Raw genomic sequence first — 21,191 nt, 5'->3', positions numbered from 1 at the left:
TCCACAGCAGTGAAGGGAAAGCAGGGAAACCGTGTGTAGAAGTGATCTGAACTCCCTGATGGAGGGACCACCAGTCGAAAAGCCAGCACTGGTTTGAGGAGTGGGACTGTACAGAGGTTGCCCCAGCATCTTTTGTGCGCCTCATCCTTCCGGGTCAGGCACCTCCGAATTCCCAAGACTTTGGGGACCAGAAGCCTGGAGAAGGTGGGGTGCGTCCACAGGGGAATCCCTGAGAAAAGGGCAGAGGTGCACACAGCGGGATAGCGGGTGCCCAGTCCCAGGGGTCCGTTCACAGGCGAGAAAGGGGGCGGGGGCGGCAGGGGGGCAGCGGGGAGGAGGGGCGAGGCGCCATCGCCCGGCCCCCTCCCCTCCCCTCGGGTCCGCTCCCCTCCTCTTCCCTCGGCGATCGGGCATCCGGGCGCATCCCGCCGAGGCCCGGCTGCTTCTCGGGGAGGCGCCAGCTGGTCGTTGCGCCGGTCCCCCGACCAAGCAGTAACGGCGACCCGGGAGGCTGAGCGGATGTGGTTCGGGCCTGCGTTGAGGTAAGAGCAGAGGGGATGGCGCAGGAAGTCAGAAGGGGGCGCCGGGCTTGAATCCTGCCCCTCGCAGATCCCCACAGCGGGAAGCCACCTCTCCCCGCCCCCCGCTGCCCGACCTCGGGGCGCGGCAGCTCTGAGAGTAGCCCCTGGGGCCAGAGCCCCGCCCGGGGCCGCTTGCTTAGGCGTCTCTGCGCGTGCGCAAGTCCTCCGGCGAGGCCTGGGCGCGGGGCTCGGGGGCGACACTCTTGCGTGGTACTAGGGCCCGGGTGTCGGCGTGCGTGCGCACAGCCGCGGGCGGCGGCAGGGCGCGCGGCCCAGGGATCGTACCCCAACCCAGGTCTCGGACCGAGGCGGCGTGAGGTGCGCATGCGTGAGTCGCTGGCGGAAGTGGCGCGGCCCCGCGAGGGTCGCCTGTGGCTTCTCGACAGGGCCCGTCACCCGCCTGGAGGCTTCTCCTCCTTAGGCCAGCGCGGGTGAGGCAACTGCCTCGGGGCTTCGCCTTCCTTTCCCGCTCTCCGCACCTCCTTGAAGCTGCGGTTTTCGTTTGCGTCACCCCAATCCTGGGTTCCCGTCCTGTACATCTCTATTTCCCCCAGCTTCCGGGCCCGAACCGGTGCGCTCAACTCACTTTGCCAACGTTCGGTCCTGATGTCAAGGGATAGTGCAGGAAGTCTGACTAACAGCTAGGCCAAGCTGTTTGGGACCTGCTGTGGGGGGATGGGGAGAAATAGCCTTCAGTCTTTATTTTAAGCTGGAAGATACTGGCCCTGGAAGCAGAGAGTTTTTGAGACGCTGAAAACTTTCCAAGTGCTCCGCCCAGGTGGAGAAAGAACTTCCTGAGTTGGAAGGCGAGTTCAAAGGGAACTTTTTGCTTTTTGTTCTTTGGGAAATTACATAATAGGTCTGAACAGTTCGAGCCCAGGACTGTAACAAAACGCATGTCGAAGAACTGACTGCTACTGCACTTGGCGACTTAATCTTTGTCAGATCTGAGTAAAAGGGAGTAGAGTTCTCAAACAGTGCTTTGCCACGAAGATCTTTCCCCCAGACCAGAAAGTGACAGTCAGTGATGTTTATTGAGCCTCCTAGCTTTGCGCCTTTCTAGTACTACGTTCCTACTTGGCTTTGCACCTTCCTGGTCAGTGGTACTTAGGTCAGTTTCGTGACTCCTGTGGCTGTTCTTGGAATGATTTTTAACTATTGCTGTGTGCCTTGTAATCTGATATGATGTGCTGATACAGCTATTCGGAGGCTGGAATAGAAATATTTACTATCACAGAACCTGAGTACTCTAGGTGAAATGTAACCTCTCTTTTCCAGGGCGTTAGGCGATATACACGTTATTAAGTGTGGGTAAAAGCAATAGGGGGCATCCTATGTGGCGCTGGTGGTAAAGAATCCATGTGCCAGTGCAGGAGACCTGAGAGACCCTGGTTCCATACCTGGGTGGGGAAGGAAAAGGAAATGGCAGTCCACTCCAGGATTCTTGCCTGGAGAATCCCATGGAAGGAGGAGCCTGGCTCGCTGCAGTCCATAGGGTCGCAGATTCTGACAGGACAGAAGGGACTTATCACCCATGCACGCAAAAGTAATGGATACCACATTCTTGCACACTCCACTCATTCTGCACAAGCCTTACTGTTGTTTCTGGACTTAAGAAGCCTGCCTCCACCCTCAGCCGTGTGCATTTCCTCCATGCTCAAAGTTCACTTAACCCCTCTACCCAAATCTGCATGGCACTGAACTTCATTAATTGGATCTCAAATTAATTGCCATCACTTCAGAGGTGACTACCTTATCTAAAAAGGCACTTCTCTCACTCTCCATCGCCTTAGGCTTTTTTTTTTAATCCTCTATTTGGCTTTGTAGCACTTATCACTGTCTTTTTCTTTTTTTTTTTTTAACATTTATTTATTAGTTTGTCTGCCCTGGGTCTTGGTTGTGGCACTCGAGATCGTCTGTCTTTGTTGCTGCATGTGAGATCTTTGTTGCGGAATGTGATCTCTTAGTGGAGGCGTGTGAGATCTAGTTCCCTGACCAAGGATGGAACATGGGCCCCCTTCATTGAGAGCATGGAGTCTTAGCCACTGGACCACTAGGGACGTCCCAGTAGATTTTGTTAACTGTGCACATGAAATTGGTTTTTAGCTCTAGAATATTTTATGCTAAAGTCACAATGTAGATTCATTCATTCATTCAAAAAACATTTTCTGAGTGACTAGTTTGTATAAGATTGTCTTAGGTGTTTAGAGTATGTCAGTGAACAAAATAGACAAAGATCTCTTTCCTCTGGAGCTTAAATTCTAGCAGAGAATGATTAACAACAAACATATTTAATTATTGTGTTAGAAAATTGTAAGTGCTATAAAAAAATGAAAAAAAGGAGAGCAGAGAAAGGGAAGTGAGAATTTAGATGTAGGTTGCAATTTTAAACAGCGTGGTTATGGTAAGTCTGAAGGATAAACTGAAGGTGAGGTTCATGGTGGAAAACTGGTTTTTAGAATTGAATTATCTTTCTGGGAAAACTTTTTCTCCCCACCATTCTCTACTGTGTGTTTCATGGGACCCCACAGCATGTCCACTGTGGCTAATGTAACTGTCCTTTGTGATAGGTGAAAAAAAATCTTTTCCAAAAACTTCGCAATATTCATGGTTTTACAGTTTAATGCAGCACATCAGATGAAGAGACTGGGCTCTTGAATGGATAAGATGAGCCAAACAAATATTACAGATGGGTGGAGGAAAAATGTGTATTCTCTTCACATTTTACGACACTTTGCAATTGTTTCTTGATGTCCCTCTGACTATGGATGACCAGATGAAGTTGTTTTGTATGAGTAGTCCTTGATTTTCTTCATTTGAAACTGTGTTGAAGAGTCACCTGATATGACGTCATGCTTTAAGGTACTAAATTATTGCTCTTAGAGGTTTCTCAATGAACCAGACAAGCCTGGCCAAATTGCAGTGCATAATTAAAGGATGCTTAGAGAAAGAGGCTGATGGAGAGGAACAGTTTTAGAAAGTGAAGTGTTTTTCCCTTTGGGTCCTTTACTTAAGTGGATTACAAACACTGTGTTTAAACATCAAAAGCTATTAATCTAAAACTATAAATGTAGAGTACCCAGGGGATTTGCTGATGACTCTAGGAGTTTGTCATATTTAATTTTGGATTTATCACATGGCTAAAGTGAAATTAAAATGACCCTAGGATGAGGTTTACTGAAACTGACTTCCTATAAATCAGAATTGACCAGGAAAAATTTGAGAATCTCTTTGAAAGGGAACGGAATTATGGAATGGAATGGAATGATCAGGGTTGCGGTGTGACATCAGAGACTCCTTTTCAAAGCTGAACATGGAGGGCTGAATGAGTTTTTTTTTCTTTTTTTTTTAATATGTTTGCTTGTTTGTTTCTGGCTGCACAGGTCTTCACTGTTGCACAATGGCTATTCTTTGGTATAGCGCTCAGGCTTCCCATAGTGGTTTCTCTTACTAGGCACACAGGCTGCAGTAGTTGTGACACACAGGCTGAGTTGCCCCTTGGCATGTGGGATCTTTCCGGACCAGGGATCGAACCGGTGTCCGCTGCATTGGCAAGTGGATTCTTAACCACTGGGCCACCAGGGAAGCCCTAAATGAGGATATTTACTTAAAAGGAGCAGATAAACTTCCTTCTCTGAAAGGGATATTCATAGTGTCCTTCAATGGAAGGCTGGTAGGATCCTCCTTGCTTTCATTATTCAGAAGGGACATTTGTCTGATTCACTTGGCGAGCTCATCTTAACGTGAAAGTCTCCAGGGAATTTAAGACATAATAGTTTTTTTCAGCATTAATCTGACATTCAGTTCAGTACAGTTCAGTCGTTCAGTCGTGTCCGACTCTTTGCGACCCCATGAATCACAGCACGCCAGGCCTCCCACACATCACCATCTCCCGGAGTTCACTCAGACTCACGTCCATCGAGTCCGTGATGCCATCCAGCCATCTCATCCTTGGTCGTCCCCTTCTCCTTCTGCCCCCAATCCCTCCCAGCATCAGAGTCTTTTCCAATGAGTCAACTCTTCGCATGAGGTGGCTAAAGTACTGGAGTTTCAGCTTTAGTATCGTTCTTCTAAAGAAATCCCAGGGCTGATCTCCTTCAGAATGGACTGGTTGGATCTCCTTGCAGTCCAAGGGACTCTCAAGAGTCTTCTCCAACACCACAGTTCAAAAGCATCAATTCTGCGGCGCTCAGCCTTCTTCACAGTCCAACTCTCACATCCATACATGACCACAGGAAAAACCATAGACTTGACTAGACGGACCTTAGTCGGCAAAGTAATGTCTCTGCTTTCGGATATACTATCTAGGTTGGTCATAACTTTTCTTCCAAGGAGTAAGTGTCTTTTGATTTCATGGCTGCAATCACCATCTGCAGTGATTTTGGAGCCCCCAACACTGTTTCCACTGTTTCCCCATCTACTTCCCATGAAGTGATGGGACTGGATGCCATGATCTTCATTTTCTGAATGTTGAGCTTTAAGCCAACTTTGTCACTCTCCTCTTTCACTTTCATCAAGAGGCTTTTTAGCTCCTCTTCACTTTCTGCCATAAGGGTGGTGTCATCTGCATATCTGAGGTGATTGATATTTCTCCCGGCAATCTTGATTCCAGCTTGTGCTTCTTCCAGTCCAGCATTTCTCATGATGTACCCTGCATAGAAGTTAAATAAGCAGGGTGACAATATACAGCCTTGACGTACTCCTTTTCCTATTTGGAACCAGTCTGTTGTTCCATGTCCAGTTCTAACTGTTGCTTCCTGACCTGCATAGAGGTTTCTCAAGAGGCAGGTCAGGTGGTCTGCTATTCCCATCTCTCTCAGAATTTTCCACAGTTTATTGTGATCCACACAGTCAAACGCTTTGGCATAGTCAATAAAGTAGAAATAGATGTTTCTCTGGAACTCTCTTGCTTTTTCCATGATCCAGTGGATGTTGGCCATTTGATCTCTGGTTCCTCTGCCTTTTCTAAACCAGCTTGAACATCAGGGAGTTCACGGTTCACATATTGCTGAAGCCTGGCTTGGAGAATTTTGAGCATGACTTTACTAGCGTGTGAGATGAGTGCAATTGTTCGGTAGTTTGAGCATTCTTTGGCATTGCCTTTCTTTGGGATTGGAATGAAAACTGACCTTTTCCAGTCCTGTGGCCACTGCTGAGTTTTCCAAATTTGCTGGCATATTGAGTGCAGCACTTTCACAGCATCATCTTTCAGAATTTGAAACAGCTCAACTGGAATGCCATTACCTCCACTAGCTTTGTTCGTAGTGATGCTTTCTAAGGCCCACTTGACTTCACTTTCCAAGATGTCTGGCTCTAGATTAGTGATCACATCATCATGATTATCTGGGTTGTGAAGATCTTTTTTGTATAGTTCTTCCATGTATTCTCGCCACCTCTTCTTAATATCTTCTGCTTCTGTTAGGTCCATACCATTTCTGTCCTTTATCAAGCCCATCTTTGCATGAAATGTTCCCTTGATATCTCTAATTTTCTTGAAGAGATCTCTAGTCTTTCCCATTCTGTTGTTTTCCTCTATTTCTTTGCATTGATCGCTGAAGAAGGCTTTCTTATCTCTTCTTGCTATTCTTTGGAACTCTGCATTCAGATGCTTATATCTTTCCTTTTCGCCTTTGCTTTTTGCCTCTCTTCTTTTCACAGCTATTTGTAAGGCCTCCCCAGACAGCCATTTTGCTTTTTTTTATTTCTTTTCCATGGGGATGGTCTTGATCCCTGTCTCCTGTACAGTGTCAGGAACCTCATTCCATAGTTCATCAGGCACTCTATCTATCAGATCTAGGCCCTTAAATCTATTTCTCACTTCTACTGTATAATCATAAGGGATTTGATTTAGGTCATACCTGAATGGTCTAGCGGTTTTCCCTACTTTCTTCAATTTCGGTCTGAATTTGGCAATAAGGAGTTCATGATCTGAGCCAGTCAGCTCCTGGTCTTGATTTTGTTGACTGTATAGAGCTTCTCCATCTTTGGCTGCAAAGAATGTAATCAGTCTGATTTCGGTGTTGACCATCTGGTGATGTCCACGTGTAGAGTCTTCTCTTGTGTTGTTGGAAGAGGGTGTTTGCTATGACCAGTGCGTTTTCTTGGCAAAACTCTATTAGTCTTTGCCCTGCTTCATTCCACGGTGGCCTCGCAGGTGCAGGAGGGTCTAGAGGAGCTATCCCACCTTGAAGGTCAGGAACAGCGGTGGTAAGGAGATACCCCTCGTCCAAGGTAAGGAGCAGAGGCTGTGCTTTGCTGGAACAGCTGTGAAGAGATACCCCACACCCAAAGTAAGAGAAACCCAAGTAAGATGGTAGGTGTTGCAAGAGAGCATCAGAGGGCAGACACACTGAAACCATACTCACAGAAAACTAGTTAATCTAATCACACTAGGACCACAGCCTTGTCTGACTCAATGAAACCAAGCCATGCCTGCAGGGCAACCCAAGATGGGCGGGTCATGGTAGAGAGGTCTGACAGAATGTGGTCCACTGGAGAAGGGAATGGCAAGCCACTTCAGTATTCTTGCCTTGAGAACCCCATGAACAGTATGAAAAGGCAAAATGATAGGATACCAAAAGAGGAACTCCCCAGGTCATTAGGTGCCCAATATGCTACTGGAGATCAGTGGAGAAATAACTCCAGAAAGAATGAAGGGGTGGAGCCAAAGCAAAAACAATACCCAGTTGTGGATGTGACTGGTGATAGAAGCAAGATCCGATGCTGTAAAGAGCAATCTGACATTGGAGTGTACCTTTTATATATCTCAGCCTTGCTGATGTAACCTGAACTCATATCTAGTATGTATATGTCCCCATGGAACGATACATTTTGAGCTGACATGTACCAGTGGATGATAGTATGTGAATAAATCATGAATTGTGATCACATTACAATATATTCTGTGTTATGCTGAGTATTTGACTGAACAGTGTGAGTTGCAAATGGAAATGAGCCAAGGCCAAGGGGCTACCATGTTGAAGTTACATTGTGGGGCAGAGATTTTTTAACAAAATGCTATTTAATAGCCATGTTAAGAGCTTTAAAAAATTATATTAGATCTATAAGGATCTAAACTTCAAATGGATTTACAAATGTCTCAAGTACCTGTTCATTTTAGCTAGTGTGTGAAAGTGAAAGTGTTAGTTCCTCAGTTGTGTCGGACTCTGGCTCCTCTTTCCATGGAATTCTCCAAGCAAGAACACTGGAGTGGTAGCCATTCCCTTCTCCAGGAGGTCTTCCTGACCCAGAGATCAAACCCAGGTCTCCTGCATTGCGGGCAGATTCTTCACCATCTTGAGCCACAATCTAAAAATATTTGTATAGTTTATCTTGATGATTTTTCATATTTGAAAGTGGCACTTTTGCTGTGCTTCTCTGAAAAGATCAATGCTGATGAGCTTGGTAATCTCTTCTAACTAAACGCAACTTTGCTTTGGATTGAAGGTCTGCTTCATCACTCTTAGTGAAATTTGGAAACTACAATGAAATCATTAAAATGGCAACTATGTTTCTGTGTTTCATAAGTTATTTTGCTGTTTTTCATAAACATGTGGCAATACCATTCCCTTTGAAGTTGTGCTTTGGTTTTAGTTGGGCTTTTAGTTTTTCAGTCTTGTCCATCCTGTCTATAATTGACCTACTTTAGTTGGCAGTTTTATAGGGAGGGATCTTACTGTCATTTGTCATTGATTTATGACACCTCATTCAAGTGGAGGTAAGTTATGCCTACCATTCTTTTTGGCAAGGGATCATTGGGATCATGTTTTATTACCTGATATTACATTTATACATATTTATATTATTTCTAAGTTTCAGATGACATGCCATTTAAGGGCTCAGGGCAGCATGTGGGTCAGCAGCATCATTACTGCATTGACATTTAATTGGTCTGGAGCTCATCAACACACTGGTACTGTAAGCTGTATGCTGGTGTCTTAAAAGACATTGGTTTTCCTTCATGCCCTGTTTCTTTGATTATAAAAGCATCATCAGCTGTGTTGCCCAGATAGACAGATTTGTTGAAAAAGCATTGAACATTGTATTGCAAGAAAACTTTTTTATGTATTAAGTTTCTCAAGCATAGCTTTAGAGTTGATTTCATACTGTGAAGTTGAATTTTGAAAATATATGACACTGGGCTTATTTTCAGTCATGTCCGACTCTTTGTGACCCCATGGACTTCTCCATGGAATTCTCCAGGCCAGAATACTGGAGTGGGTAGCCTTTCCCTTCTCTAGAGGATCTTCCCAACCCAGGAATCGAACCAGAGTCTCCTGAATGCTGGCAGATTCTTTACCAACTAAGCTTTGAGGCTTTCTCTGCAAAAAAAATTATTTTCTTATTTTTCATTTTTCTTCTGGGATCACTTCTAGAGAACAGATACCAGCATTTAGGAGCTTCTAATTAACTGCACAATAACAATTTCCATGGAAAATGCATTCTCTGATAGATAGTGTGTCTAGTTTATTAGTGCTTAAGGCCCATGCTTACTACTGGGCTGGGATAATATTGACACAGGCAGCTATGAGCTGGATATCCTTTTGCTCCATGTTATTTTTATTTTTTTACATATTTGCTTTCAATTTAGTGCCTACTGCAGGCACTAAATCAATATCTGTTGAATGAATTAGGCAAATGAATGTCCATTTATCAGTTTAACTAATTAGGTCAGAGGTATTATCAAGTAATATGATACATTGCCATATTAACAAACACTGAATAATATTGATTACTGGTAATAACATGTAGAGATTGCTTATTATATGCTTTGTACAGATAAATGAATTATTTGATCTGTTCTTCAAGAGGATTAGGAATGGGTATGTTTATTGTGTTCAGTTTTACTGAAAGACTGTTGTCCTGTCCACTGATCTTTAACTGTGTTATTATTAAAAGTACAGGTAAAACTCTCAAAATACAGTATGTACAGAAAGAAGTTATCTGTCCCAAACAGGGATAGTTTAGAAATAAATTCTTGAACTCTACAAGTTTAGAGAAACAGCCAAAGTAGGAAATGTCATGCAAAAGATTACCTAAGTTGATATATATTTGGTTTTGGAAGTTACTCTTGTGGGAATTCTCCTGTGGTCTAGTGGTTAGGACTCTGTGCTTCCACTGCAGGGGCCACAGGTTTGATTCCTGGTCAGGGAGCTAAGACCCCACATGCCATGTGGTTTGGTGGAAAAAAAGAAAATTACTCTTACAAAAACTTGGAACATTGGCTCTTGAGTGTCTTGTTTGGAGCCTCTGAAGGCAGATGTCAGTGGCAAGAGCTTCTGGCTGGAAAAGGTACTTATTCTTTTTCTTTTTATATTGCAAGGCAAAATATCAGTATGTTAAAATTCCATAATAACATTGTTCTTTCATTACATTTCAACAAAGTGAGGAAATGCATAAAAAACTGTTTTTCAAAGCACAAGGCACTTTTTAATTTGAGTAATTGAGTAAATACATGAGCCAAGTTATATATCCCAAAATAGACGTAAGGGAAAAACAGTAAAGCAGCATATATTGTGGGTATCATATGGAATGATCTTATGCCGCGACACTGTCACTGTGAAGAAGAGCTTCCCAGTGCAAACGCCAGCCTCTGCCCTGGGTCTCCCTCCTGTTCAGAAAAGGGGGAAATTTGTAAGCAGAGTGAGACCAGAAGTAAAATCACATTCTAATGCACTTTTTTTCTATTTCAGATCCTTCTTCCCTGGCATTTAAAATACTCTCCTTTTTCTGTGTTATTGAGTTAATATCTTCCTGTGCTGTTGGTAGAATTTTATCTTACTGATGATGAAAGAAATTGTGGTTTATGAATTGTCAGTATCAAGCCTTTATTGAATTCTTATGTTCATGGTAAAGACAGTATTAGAATGGTTTATTCTGATCCTACAATTTTGTTTTCCTTACTATTGGTTAACCGTATCCTTCCTTCATACTCAGATGATTAATTTAACTTAAGCTTAAAATCTTGAAAATTCTCTTGTCAATTGGAAAAACCAAATTACACTAATTCATTGATAGAATTACATGGCAAATTTTGCCTTTGGCATTACCTCTGGTCTGAACTTTCTTATGAAAACATTTCCATCAAAGTCTAGCCATGAGTATGTCAGTATCCATTACACATTAAAATAGTATTGTTTTCTGCATGTTTTAAAACTTTATCAAATAGTGTATCATATGTATTATTCTATGACAGTGATTTTTGATCAGAATTGTTTTGGAGACTTATCTGTGTTGATTCTAGATAATTTATTTTAATTGTTTTGCAGTATGCACGATTTGTAAATTTTGTTGATGGAGTCTGTTGATCAGTTCTATGCACTATTTCTAATGTTTTCCTATTGCAAACAATTTTGTATATGCTCTAGAGTTTCATCTAGGCTAATGTTTTCCAAGACGTGACTTATTAATGATCTTGAAGTTATCTTCAGTTCAGTTCAGTTCAGTCGCTCAGTTGTGTCCAACTCTTTGCGACCCCATGAATTGCAGCACACCAGGCCTCCTGTCCATCACCAACTCCCGGAGTTCACTCAGACTCACGTCTGTCGAGTCAGTGATGCCATCCAGCCATCTCATCCTCTGTCGTCCCCTTCTCCTCCTGCCCCCAATCCCTCCCAGCATCAGAGTCTTTTCCTATGAGTCAACTCTTCGCATGAGGTGGCCAAAGTACTGGAGTTTCAGCTTCAGCATCATTCCTTCCAAAGAAATCCCAGGGCTAATCTCCTTTACAATGGACTGGTTGGATCTCCTTGCAGTCCAAGGGACTCTCAAGAGTCTTCTCCAACACCACAGTTCAAAAGCATCAATTCTGCGGCGCTCAGCCTTCTTCACAGTCCAACTCTGTGAAGTTATCTTAGTGGGCTGAAACCAACATTGAAAAATTAAATAGAAAAGGATAAATTAGGGTAGGAGTAGAATTGTTGTCCAGTCGCTGAGTTGTATCCAACTCTTTGTGACCCTGTGAACTGTAGCATGCCAGACTTCCCTGTCCTTTACTATCTCCTGGAGCCCTTCACTATCTCCCGGGTAGACTAGAATAATGTAAAATAGAAAAAAAATAGGAAAGAGGTTATCCCTTAGTATCTCATGTAGCAAGGGTAAGAATTATTTTGTGAAACTTTTGTTTCAGGTACAGATATGTATCAAAAAAGCTTGAAAGATACTGTTCTGGTCTAAATATTGTTGAGTTGCTCTAAAAGTGATTGTACCAGTTTACATTCCTTCTAGTAATATGAGTAAAATGTGCCTTTTGATCTTTATCCTCACAAACACTGTGTATTATCCCCTTTAATTTTGTAGATCTGATTGGTGAGTTCTATCTCATTGCGATTACATTTCCATGGTACTTTCTGTGGGTATGTTTGTTAATTTCTTCTTCTGTGAATTGCCTCTGTTCTTTTTCCATTTCTAAATTGGATTGTTTGTCTTTCTTTTTCTGCTTTTAGGTATTCTTTATATATTATGGATATAAATTATTTGCCAGCTATCAGTTATATATGTTGAAAATATGTTTTTCCACTTTGTGGCATGTTTTTCCTTTTGTTCATTTTGTCTTTTATAATGCCAAAGTTTTAATCTTTAGTGTGGTAAAATTTACCAGTCTTTTCTTTGTGGTTTGTACTTTTGTGTCTCAGTTAAGAAATCTTTCCCTGCCCTGAGGTCGTAAAGATATTTTCTATACCTTCTTCCAAAATTAGAAAATTTTGCTTTTTTTCCTTTTCCAGATGGTTTCCCTTGCACTTTTTTGTTGAAATACTATAGATTAAACTTTAAGTGTCTTATAGTAAGTTTCAGTGTCCATATTGTTGAAGCCTTGTCCCCAAACTTATAATATCTGAAAGTTATGTTTTATAATAGTAATTCTTTTTATAATTGAGCACCTCTACTGCTGACTTTCTAATAGTAAATTTAACTGATACAATTTTTAAACTATATTTTTCTCAGATAAATACTGGCTTTTTGAAGCCAGTGGTATGTTCTATGCAAGATGGTATGTTCGTTTTCTATTTTTCTGTAATAGAATTTATTTTTGTATTTTTTGTTTTCAGTCACAGTAACCTTACTCTAGAAGACAACTTCACAAAGATCTAGAAGGAAGGGGATTAAAGATGACTGAATACTGGGCTCCAGAAATTTAAAACAATCAGGTACAAACATTTTTGGAGGGAATATTCCCAACCAGTCAGTACAAAATGAAACCATCTGTAATGTACACGGGAAAACTTAAAATATCCCTGCAGTACGGGGGAAAGTCCCAAGATCAAGGGCATTGAAATGAATCCTGGCTCCAACCCTGACTGGCTGGTGACTATTGGTCAAAGTATTGAAATATGTCTATTAAACAGAGGCAGTGATGATATCTGTTTCTTCTGGCTATTATAAAGATTAAATAATAAAAAAAAAGATTAAATGAGATAAGGCACTTAGTGTTTGGCAATAGTTTGGGTAACTATTTATTTTAACTATTATTATTGTTCCTGTTATTTAGAATTCATGTTTATCACATCATTGGTGTGGTATTCTATATGTGTATTAATGATGTATTAAGATGTATATGTTGATATATTACTATAACATTGTTATTAATAATAGCCAGGTAAAATCAGATAACAGGATGAGATGATTATAGTCCTCACATATATTCCACAAACTGTATTCTTCAAGTAGTGTAAACTGAGGAAGCTAGTTTTCTCTCTTATATTTGTATAACATCGGAATAATGTTAAAAAACCAACCAGGGAATTCCCTGGTGGTCCAGTGGTTGTGACTCCACACACTGCCTTGGGTGTGGGTCCAATCCCTGATTAGAGAACTAAGATGCTGTAATATGCAACAAGATCAGAAAAAAGAAAAACAAAACCCATTTTCCACAGTGCTACAGATTTTGACATTTTTTTCATAGTACTGCATAATAGTAATTAATTGTGAACCATTTTTAAATCTTCAAAGGCATTCTGACAAAAATGAAGTGATGTTAATATATTTAGTGTTAATTGAATCTTACTGAATGTGATTTCTTTGAGTATGGTAATTTTCATCTGCCATACATGTAGTTATGTCTTAATCTGATTAGTCAAATAAATGGAATGACCTGTTTTACACCATTCCAATTTTTAAAGAGTTAAGATAGTTGCAATTAATCAAAGACACTGAGAAGAGCTATTTTTTTGTGTCCTTGAGCACCCAGGATATGCTGGTGTTTAAAATTTTCTATTAGCTGATACAGAGTACTTTCCAGGATATATTGTTAGGTGAAAAAAATAGATTGCAAAAGAGTATGTGAAGTATGCTATTTTTTGTATAAGGAGGAATTGGGAAATAAAAACACATAAATATATATACTTATTTTACAAAAAGAAACAGAAACAAACCAGAAACCAGTGAAATTAATTATCTACAGTGGTGGAGGGATGTGGTGGGGAAACAAAACAAACCCCAGGATTACTGTGGCGCGATCTCAGCATATTAGCAGGATTTCCTTCTACTGGGAACAAAGGTGTCCCAAAGTCCAGCAAGAGGCAGTCACTTCTCTAATTAGATCTCGTTTTTTTCTCTTGTTTCTTTTTCTTGCCTTTGAATTCCTTTCCTCTGCTCTTCTCCTTTGTCTTCTCTTCCCTCACCTGTCTTTTATTCTTTTATTCCAATAAACTGGGGGCAGCTATGGAAAAGATCTTTCCAGTTAGGATGAGGCAAAAAGAGAAGAAACTCTAGTACGACTGTCTGCAGTCAACAAAAGGCTGTATTCAAAAGATGCTTTCAACAAATATCTTAGGTTTTCCTCTGAGCTGTGTGTTGTGGTGGTGATAGCAGTGGCTGGGTCACGATCCCCTCCCTTTTCTGCCATTTTGTTATAACTTACTATTTACCTTTGGCTGTGCTGGGTCTTCGTTGCTGCACAGGCTCTTCTCTAGTTGCAGAGAGCAGGGGCTACTCTCTGGTTGCAGTGTGTGGGCTCATGGTCCCCTCTCTGAAAGAGCTTGCAGCTTAATAGGAAAGACAGATGATATAGGAATAACTGCCACAGGAAATGATTGCTTCCATATTGGCAGCCAGATCAAATTTTAGAAATTTATAAGTGAGGAAAGTCTTAAGTGATCCTTTTCTCAACAAGTGTATTTTTTCCAAACATTAGAAGTAATGATTTGTATTACTGCCATAGTTTGAGTAGCTGTTATTCTGAAGGTATCATTTATTATTCCGTGTATGCTAAGGGACTTTTCTACAGCTGAAGAAAACAGAATTTTACCAGTATCCTCAAGTGAATATAAAACATCAATAAATCTGCTCTTAAGAGTTACTCTTAGTTTGATGATTGCTTTTATCTATTGCTAGGCTCTAACTGCTTGTAGGTAACAAACATCAAGTAAGATGTTCCGATGTTAGCACTTGAATTCTGGGTTTTATTTGAGTAAATAGAAGCCAACCTAGTAAATCAGAGTATCAACATGGTTTGACATGATTACATTAAATTGCTTTTGGGGGGAGAGAGAATTTTTATTCCCATTTATTTTTAGTGATAATCGTGTGACAATTTAACCAGATTCCAGACATCCTGCATATTTTGTGACAGGGCTGCTTCTGCTGTTACTTGTATGTGGTAGAAGGTAGTCATTGTGGAGACAGTTAAGGCAAGAACATTCAGTGTGATGGCTACATGCTTGGTGGCTGTTTTTTCAGATTTTTTGTTAAGGTCTAAGGTAACACAATCACATTTGTTCATTCATCCTTTCGTCCTTTTCATTCATTTATTTTTTTTCCCCACTTAGCAAATCATATACTCTTCAGTGAAGCTGAGAAGTGATAAGTCTGCTCTTCACAGTGATTTGGAACTTTCCAGTCCCAGAGGCAGTTTGACCAAGGTCCAGAATTTATTTTTTCTTATCTCTAGGAAGTAAACTCTGAAATACAAATTTTCTACTCATTCCCTAGTAAATGTTTATCTTCTACTAGGGAATATACGTTTATCCTGGGATTATTTTTCACACCTCTGCTGAAGGATTCTCATCAGAGAACATTTAAAACATTTTTTATGTTTTATAGCTGTTAACGCCCATGCCCCAAACTTAATTCCCTTCACTATATTTGAACTTAGTTTCTTTTCTCTGTTAACTAGAAAAGTGAAAAGTGAAAGTCACTCATCAATGAAATTCTCCAGGCCAGAATACTGAAGTGGGTAGCCTTTCCCTTCTCCAGGGGATCTTCCCAACCCAGGGCTCGAACTCAGGTGTCCCACGTTGCAGGGGGATTCTTTACCAGCTGAGCCACAGGGGAAGCCCAAGAATACTGGAGTGGTAGCCTATCCCTTCTCCAGCAGATCTTCCCAACCCAGGAATCGAACCAGGGTCTCCTGCATTGCAGGCGGATTCTTTACCAACTGAACTATCAGGGAAGCGTTAATTAGAAGTAAAGTAATTTTAACCTGCCCAGTTTCACTCGACACATGGTATCCTGATTTTACTACATACTTTTTCTTCAGGGACTACACAGAACCATGGAAGACTATTTGGAAGATGAATTTTTCCTTCTCTGTGCTCTCTATGGAAAAAGTGGCAAGGTTAGAGAAATCATGCCCATGGAGCATGTATTTTCTGTCATGTAAAAGAAACTTTGTCAAACATCTATTTGGTCATTCAGTAGGAAGATCAATGAGATAGTGTCTTTCTTTGCGGGGCTCACAGTTTAGTGGCTAAGATGCTGGCAGGTCACTGCTGTGGGTGCAGAGAATGCCTGGGGGCCAGCAGGGGGTTTGGGGATTGTCTGAGGGTTAGAGAAGGGGTTCCCAGAGGTGGTGACGTTTGAGCTGGATGAGGAGGAGGCCACCCCTACTTCCACAGATAATGCTGTTTAGTTGCTCAGTCTAGTCCGACTGTTTATAACCCCATGGACTGTAGCCCACCAGGCTCCTCTGTCCATGGGATTCTCCAGGCAAGTTCTCCTGGAGTAGGTTGCCATGTCCTTCTTTAGGGGATCTTTCTGACACAGGGATCGAACTCGCATCTCCTGCATTGACAGGTAAATTCTTTACTGCTGAATCACCAGGGAAACCCTCCACAGATAATGCTGTCCTACAGAAGGGTCTGGGTTGAACAACGTTTGCTCCACTGCCAGAGATTAAAAAAAAAAAGATTCAAAATAGTTAATCTTCGATGACACATCCTTAATTCATTGCAGATATTCTTCATTTCATTTCTGTCACATCCAGACATTACCGTCAACCAGCTTAACTCTGGTCAGTGTCCCAGCTGACGTTGAAAGTTTCACATCTTTCAGCAGGCACATCCATCTCCATCTTGTGTTGATTTTAGTAAATTTAAGAAATACCTTTTCAGTGTTAACAGCTTAATGTTAACTGTCGCCGTTAACTTTCATTTTTCTGTTTTCCACTTTTTAGAAAATCAAATATAGTCAAAATGCCATACAAGACGTAAATCGTTATCACAGCCCGCATAGTGTACAAGACAGCACTGTGACCCATAGACAGTAACCCGAGCCACAGCACTGCTGGGCGCTGACTTGAAGTGCTGGCTTGTGAGCTCCTGTAGCAGAGTAGCTTGAAAAGCAGCCTGTAGAACCTGAAAGTCTTACAGAATATTCATAGAAGATTTCTTTGTTGTTTTCTGGGAACAGATTTGGTGAAATAACAGGCTCACAGCATTAGCAACGAAATTACTTTATTACGTGGCGTTATGCTGCCAGGAAATCCTTAATGGGTGAGGTATCTGCTGTTATTTTTGAAGGTTTTTTTTGTTTTTTTTTTTGACTATGCATGCCTGCTATGTAATCTTAATTCTGTTTTTATATGCTGTATTGTACATTGAATTGTGACAACTTACTAATTGTCCATAGTTAAGTATCATAATCCACTTGGTTCTTCATATGCATGCAGGGGCAGAGTTAACACGGAGAGCGCACACTCAAAGGAATAATAAAATGCATTTTGGTATCTAACTTTATGGAGATGTATTTCCTTAATTATGTTCTCCTTGAGCTAATATTAAAATTTCACCACTTTGCCTTTCCAAACAGATGCCCGTGAAGGATGAGAGAGGTGACCTGGATGTGAGCAAAGTAGTGAAGGTGAGCTGGCCTAGGGTTAATTCTCACCTGTGTTGGTGAGTTGTGTGGGCAAAGGAGGGTCCAGGCCAGGATGCAGATTCTGGGGACGTGATCTTAATGATGTAAATGTCAAGCTTTCATGCCCTCGTAGTGTATTTTTCCCCTACGGATTTTTTAATTGCCCGCTCTTGGCTCCTGCTCAGCCAATCCCTACCTTAACAGCTGGGCCCAGAGGTGGTTGGGTGCCTTCTGCAGAGATGCCTGCTGCCATGCAGGTTGGCCGCCGTGTGACTGGGGCTCCTAAAGTGTGTGGATCCTTACGGACACTCTTACTGTATAAAGTGTATGTGCGCATGTGTGGTAAGTCCCTTTAGTTGTGTCCGACTCTGTGCGACCCTATGGGCTGCAGCCTGAAGTGTGTGTGTGTGTGTGTATATACACACACAGGGTATACATATATGCTGTATATGTATACAATATACACAACGTATGTAACTATATATGCTCATGATTATGCCAGACAGAAGAATGTATTTTTCTTGAAGGAACAAAGATGCTCAATTCCTTGAGAGTGATGTTAAACATTTACTTCAGAAAAGAATATTTTAAAAGTGCATTTTATAAATGAAGTCATCAGTTTTCTATGAAAAAGTTTCCCCATAGAATTAGAAAAAAATGAATTTCTGATGACTCACCTCCAGCAGCCAGCCTTCTGGCAGAGATTTAAAAAGCAATATTCACACTTGTGTTGTGTTTAGGTTATATTGTAATTATTTGTTTTCTATTAAATTGTGAGCTCCATGAAAGCAATAACTATGTATTACTTTTGTCTTGGTATCTGATACTTGGTAATGTTCATTGATACCATCAGACCCAATGTTCTCTCACCCTGTAGCCTTTTTTACCAAATGTACCACTGCAGGTGATGTCACAGACCCACACACTGGAATCCCACTGGTCAGTAGAGTTATGGGTTGGGTACCATAGGTTTTGTAGAAGTGGGCCAGGAGGAAAGCTCAGAGCTAATGATTTGTAGGTAAGTGTTAAGGAACTGGCTGGATTAACAGCCAGATTCTAGGCATCTAGTTCAGTTCAGTTCAGTCGCTCAGTCGTGTCCGACTTTGCGACCCCATGAACCGCAGCACACCAGGCCTCCCTGTCCATCACCAACTCCCAGAGTCTACCCAAACCCACGTCCATTGAGTTGGTGATGCCATCCAATCATCTCATCCTCTGTCGTCCCCTTCTCCTCCTGTCCTCAATCTTTCGCAGCATCATGGTCTTTACAAATGAGTCAGCTCTTTGCATCAGGTGGCCAGAGTATTGGAGTTTCAGCTTCAACATCAGTCCTTCAAATGAACACCCAGGACTGATCTCCTTTAGGATGGACTGGTTGGCTCTCCTTACAGTCCAGGGGACTCTCAGAGTCTTCTCCAACACCACAGTTCAAAAGCATCAATTCTTCGGCGCTCGGCTTTCTTCACAGTCCAACTCTCACATCCATACATGACTACTGGAAAAACCATAGCCTTGACTAGACGGACCTTTGTTGACATAGTAATGTCTCTGCTTTTTAATAGGCTGTCTAGGCATCTAAGAAACCACTTGATTTTGTAGCAATCAAAATCCAAAAATCTGCTTGAAAGGAGAAAATGAGGTAGCAGTCAATCACTGTATGCTACTTATGTTCTTGTTGTATGTCGCCATCTGTCCTGTTCTTGGAAAGACAACCTGTGGTGGGCATTGCCTTGTTCACTAAAGACTTCATGAGCACAGCAGCCCAGACCCTACAGATGTGAGCAAACACTGGTCTGCCAGGAGTGTCACTTTTTATGTGAACTTTTTACTCAGCAACAGATGATGTGTGGAAAGAAATCTGGTCCATCTACTCAGAAGCTAGTGATGTTGGAGGACTTCTTAGTCCCTCTGACCCTCAGGCTCCTCCCAGGTAAAATGAGGACAGCACTATGTGTGTCCTTCACTTGTGAAGATGAGAAATATCAAGAATATGTAAGAACCCCTTTAACTAGCACATTAGCATGTCTCCATGAAATGTTTCATGCCATATCCCAAACAGTGTTCTTTCTAAAAATTAAAGACTTAAAAAGGAAAAAGCATTAAAATGAACCGCTCATAGTAAATAAGATTCCGTCCTAGTATAATGAGGTGGGTAATTTAGAAGCTTAGATTCAAAGCTGATATAACAAGGTTCTGTCATTAGCGCCACAGGGCCCCCAAAGATAATAGGAGACATCACTGTCCAGACAGGATTTTGCAGTTTGAGTGGCGTAGTGGGGAGCACTGGCCAGATTTGGCACTAGGGGAGGCTCTGCCACTCATGAGAGCGATGCTGCTAGCACTGACAAACTGCTTCCCCTCTGTGTTGGTTTCTTCACATTAGTTTCTGTCCTGACAAGGCACCACAATTCAGATGGTTTAAAACAGCAGAAATTTATTCTCTGACAGTCCTGGGGACTTGAAGTCTGAAATCACGGTGTTGGCAGGGCCACGCTCTCTGAAGTCTCGAGGGAAGAAGTCCTCCAGCCTCCTCCCACCTTCTGCTGGCTCCTGGCACTCCTTGGTATTCCAGGACTATAGCTGTATCACTCTAGTCTCTGCCTCTGTCTTCACGTGGCCTTCTTCACTTTGTGTATTCACGAAGCTAACTTTACATGTCAACTTGAGTGGGTCCCTAGTGCCCAGGTTAAACATCATCTCTGGGTGTGTCTATGAGGGTGTTTCCAGATGAGAAAGCACTCGAATTGGCAGACTTAGTAAGTAAATGGGTTGCCCTTCTCAGTGTGGGCGAGTTTCCTCCAGTGTGTTGAGAACCTGAATGGAACAGAAGGCAGAGGAAGGAAGAATTGGTCCTTTTTTCCCTGCCTCACTCATTTATCTGGGAGATCTCATTTCATCCTCTGCCCTGGGGCTAGGGTTTACATCATTGTCTCCTGTGGTTTTCAGGCTTTTGGACTTAGATTGAATTGTGTCATCAGCTTTCCTGGGTCTTCAGTTTGCAAATGCAGATATAGGACTTCTGCACCCCCATAATCTTGTGAGCCAAGTCCTTATAGTAAATAAATTAATTAATTTCCCCTGACTCCTTTAGCTAGTCTGATCTTCTCTCTACTAGAACATGTATCTGGTAAGATAGACTTAATATCTGATGGAAAAAACAGGCCTTAGAAAATTCTTTATCCCTTTAAAGGTAGAGTATGGTGATTATTGGGGCTTCCTGGGTGGCTCCGCCAGTAAAGAATCCTCCTGCAATGCAGGAGACCCTCGTTCGATTCCTGGATCGGGAAGTTCCCCTGGAGAAGGGATAGGCTATCCACTCCAGTATTCTTGGGCTTCCCCGGTGACTCAGACAGTAAAGAATCCGCCTGCAATGCGGGAGACTGGGTTTGATCCCTGGGTTGGGAAAATCCCTTGGAGGAGGGCCTGGCAACCCACTCCAGTATTCTTGCCTGGAGGAGCCTGGTGGGCTACAGTCCATAGGGTTGCAAAGAGTCAGACGTGATTGAGTGACTAAGCACAGCACAGGACATGGTGATA

General features: G+C 42.0%; 1 protein-coding gene across 8 annotated transcripts in view; it reads left to right on the top strand.

Annotated features, from left to right (window-relative positions):
• The first annotated feature begins 389 nt into the window (after positions 1-389).
• The window catches only part of RCBTB2 (RCC1 and BTB domain containing protein 2), a 47,624-nt gene continuing 26,822 nt past the window's right edge, over positions 390-21,191 (top strand). The window contains exons 1-5 of one of the 8 annotated variants that reach the window (XM_040266922.1): positions 411-542; positions 12,305-12,363; positions 12,629-12,727; positions 16,057-16,134; positions 17,607-17,657. In XM_040266922.1, coding sequence (XP_040122856.1) covers positions 16,072-16,134; positions 17,607-17,657 — 114 coding nt within the window. In that variant the 5' untranslated portion in view covers positions 411-542; positions 12,305-12,363; positions 12,629-12,727; positions 16,057-16,071. Of the gene's footprint in view, positions 543-11,919; positions 11,936-12,304; positions 12,364-12,628; positions 12,728-16,056; positions 16,135-17,207; positions 17,296-17,606; positions 17,658-21,191 lie in introns of those variants that run through there. The other 7 variants (XM_040266923.1, XM_040266928.1, XM_040266924.1 and 4 more) reach the window with 7 other exon arrangements.

The sequence above is a fragment of the Oryx dammah genome, unplaced genomic scaffold (genome assembly GCF_014754425.2).
Source record: "Oryx dammah isolate SB20612 unplaced genomic scaffold, SCBI_Odam_1.1 HiC_scaffold_24, whole genome shotgun sequence".
NCBI lineage: Eukaryota > Metazoa > Chordata > Mammalia > Artiodactyla > Bovidae > Oryx > Oryx dammah.
This window is presented reverse-complemented; position numbering and strand designations above follow the sequence as displayed.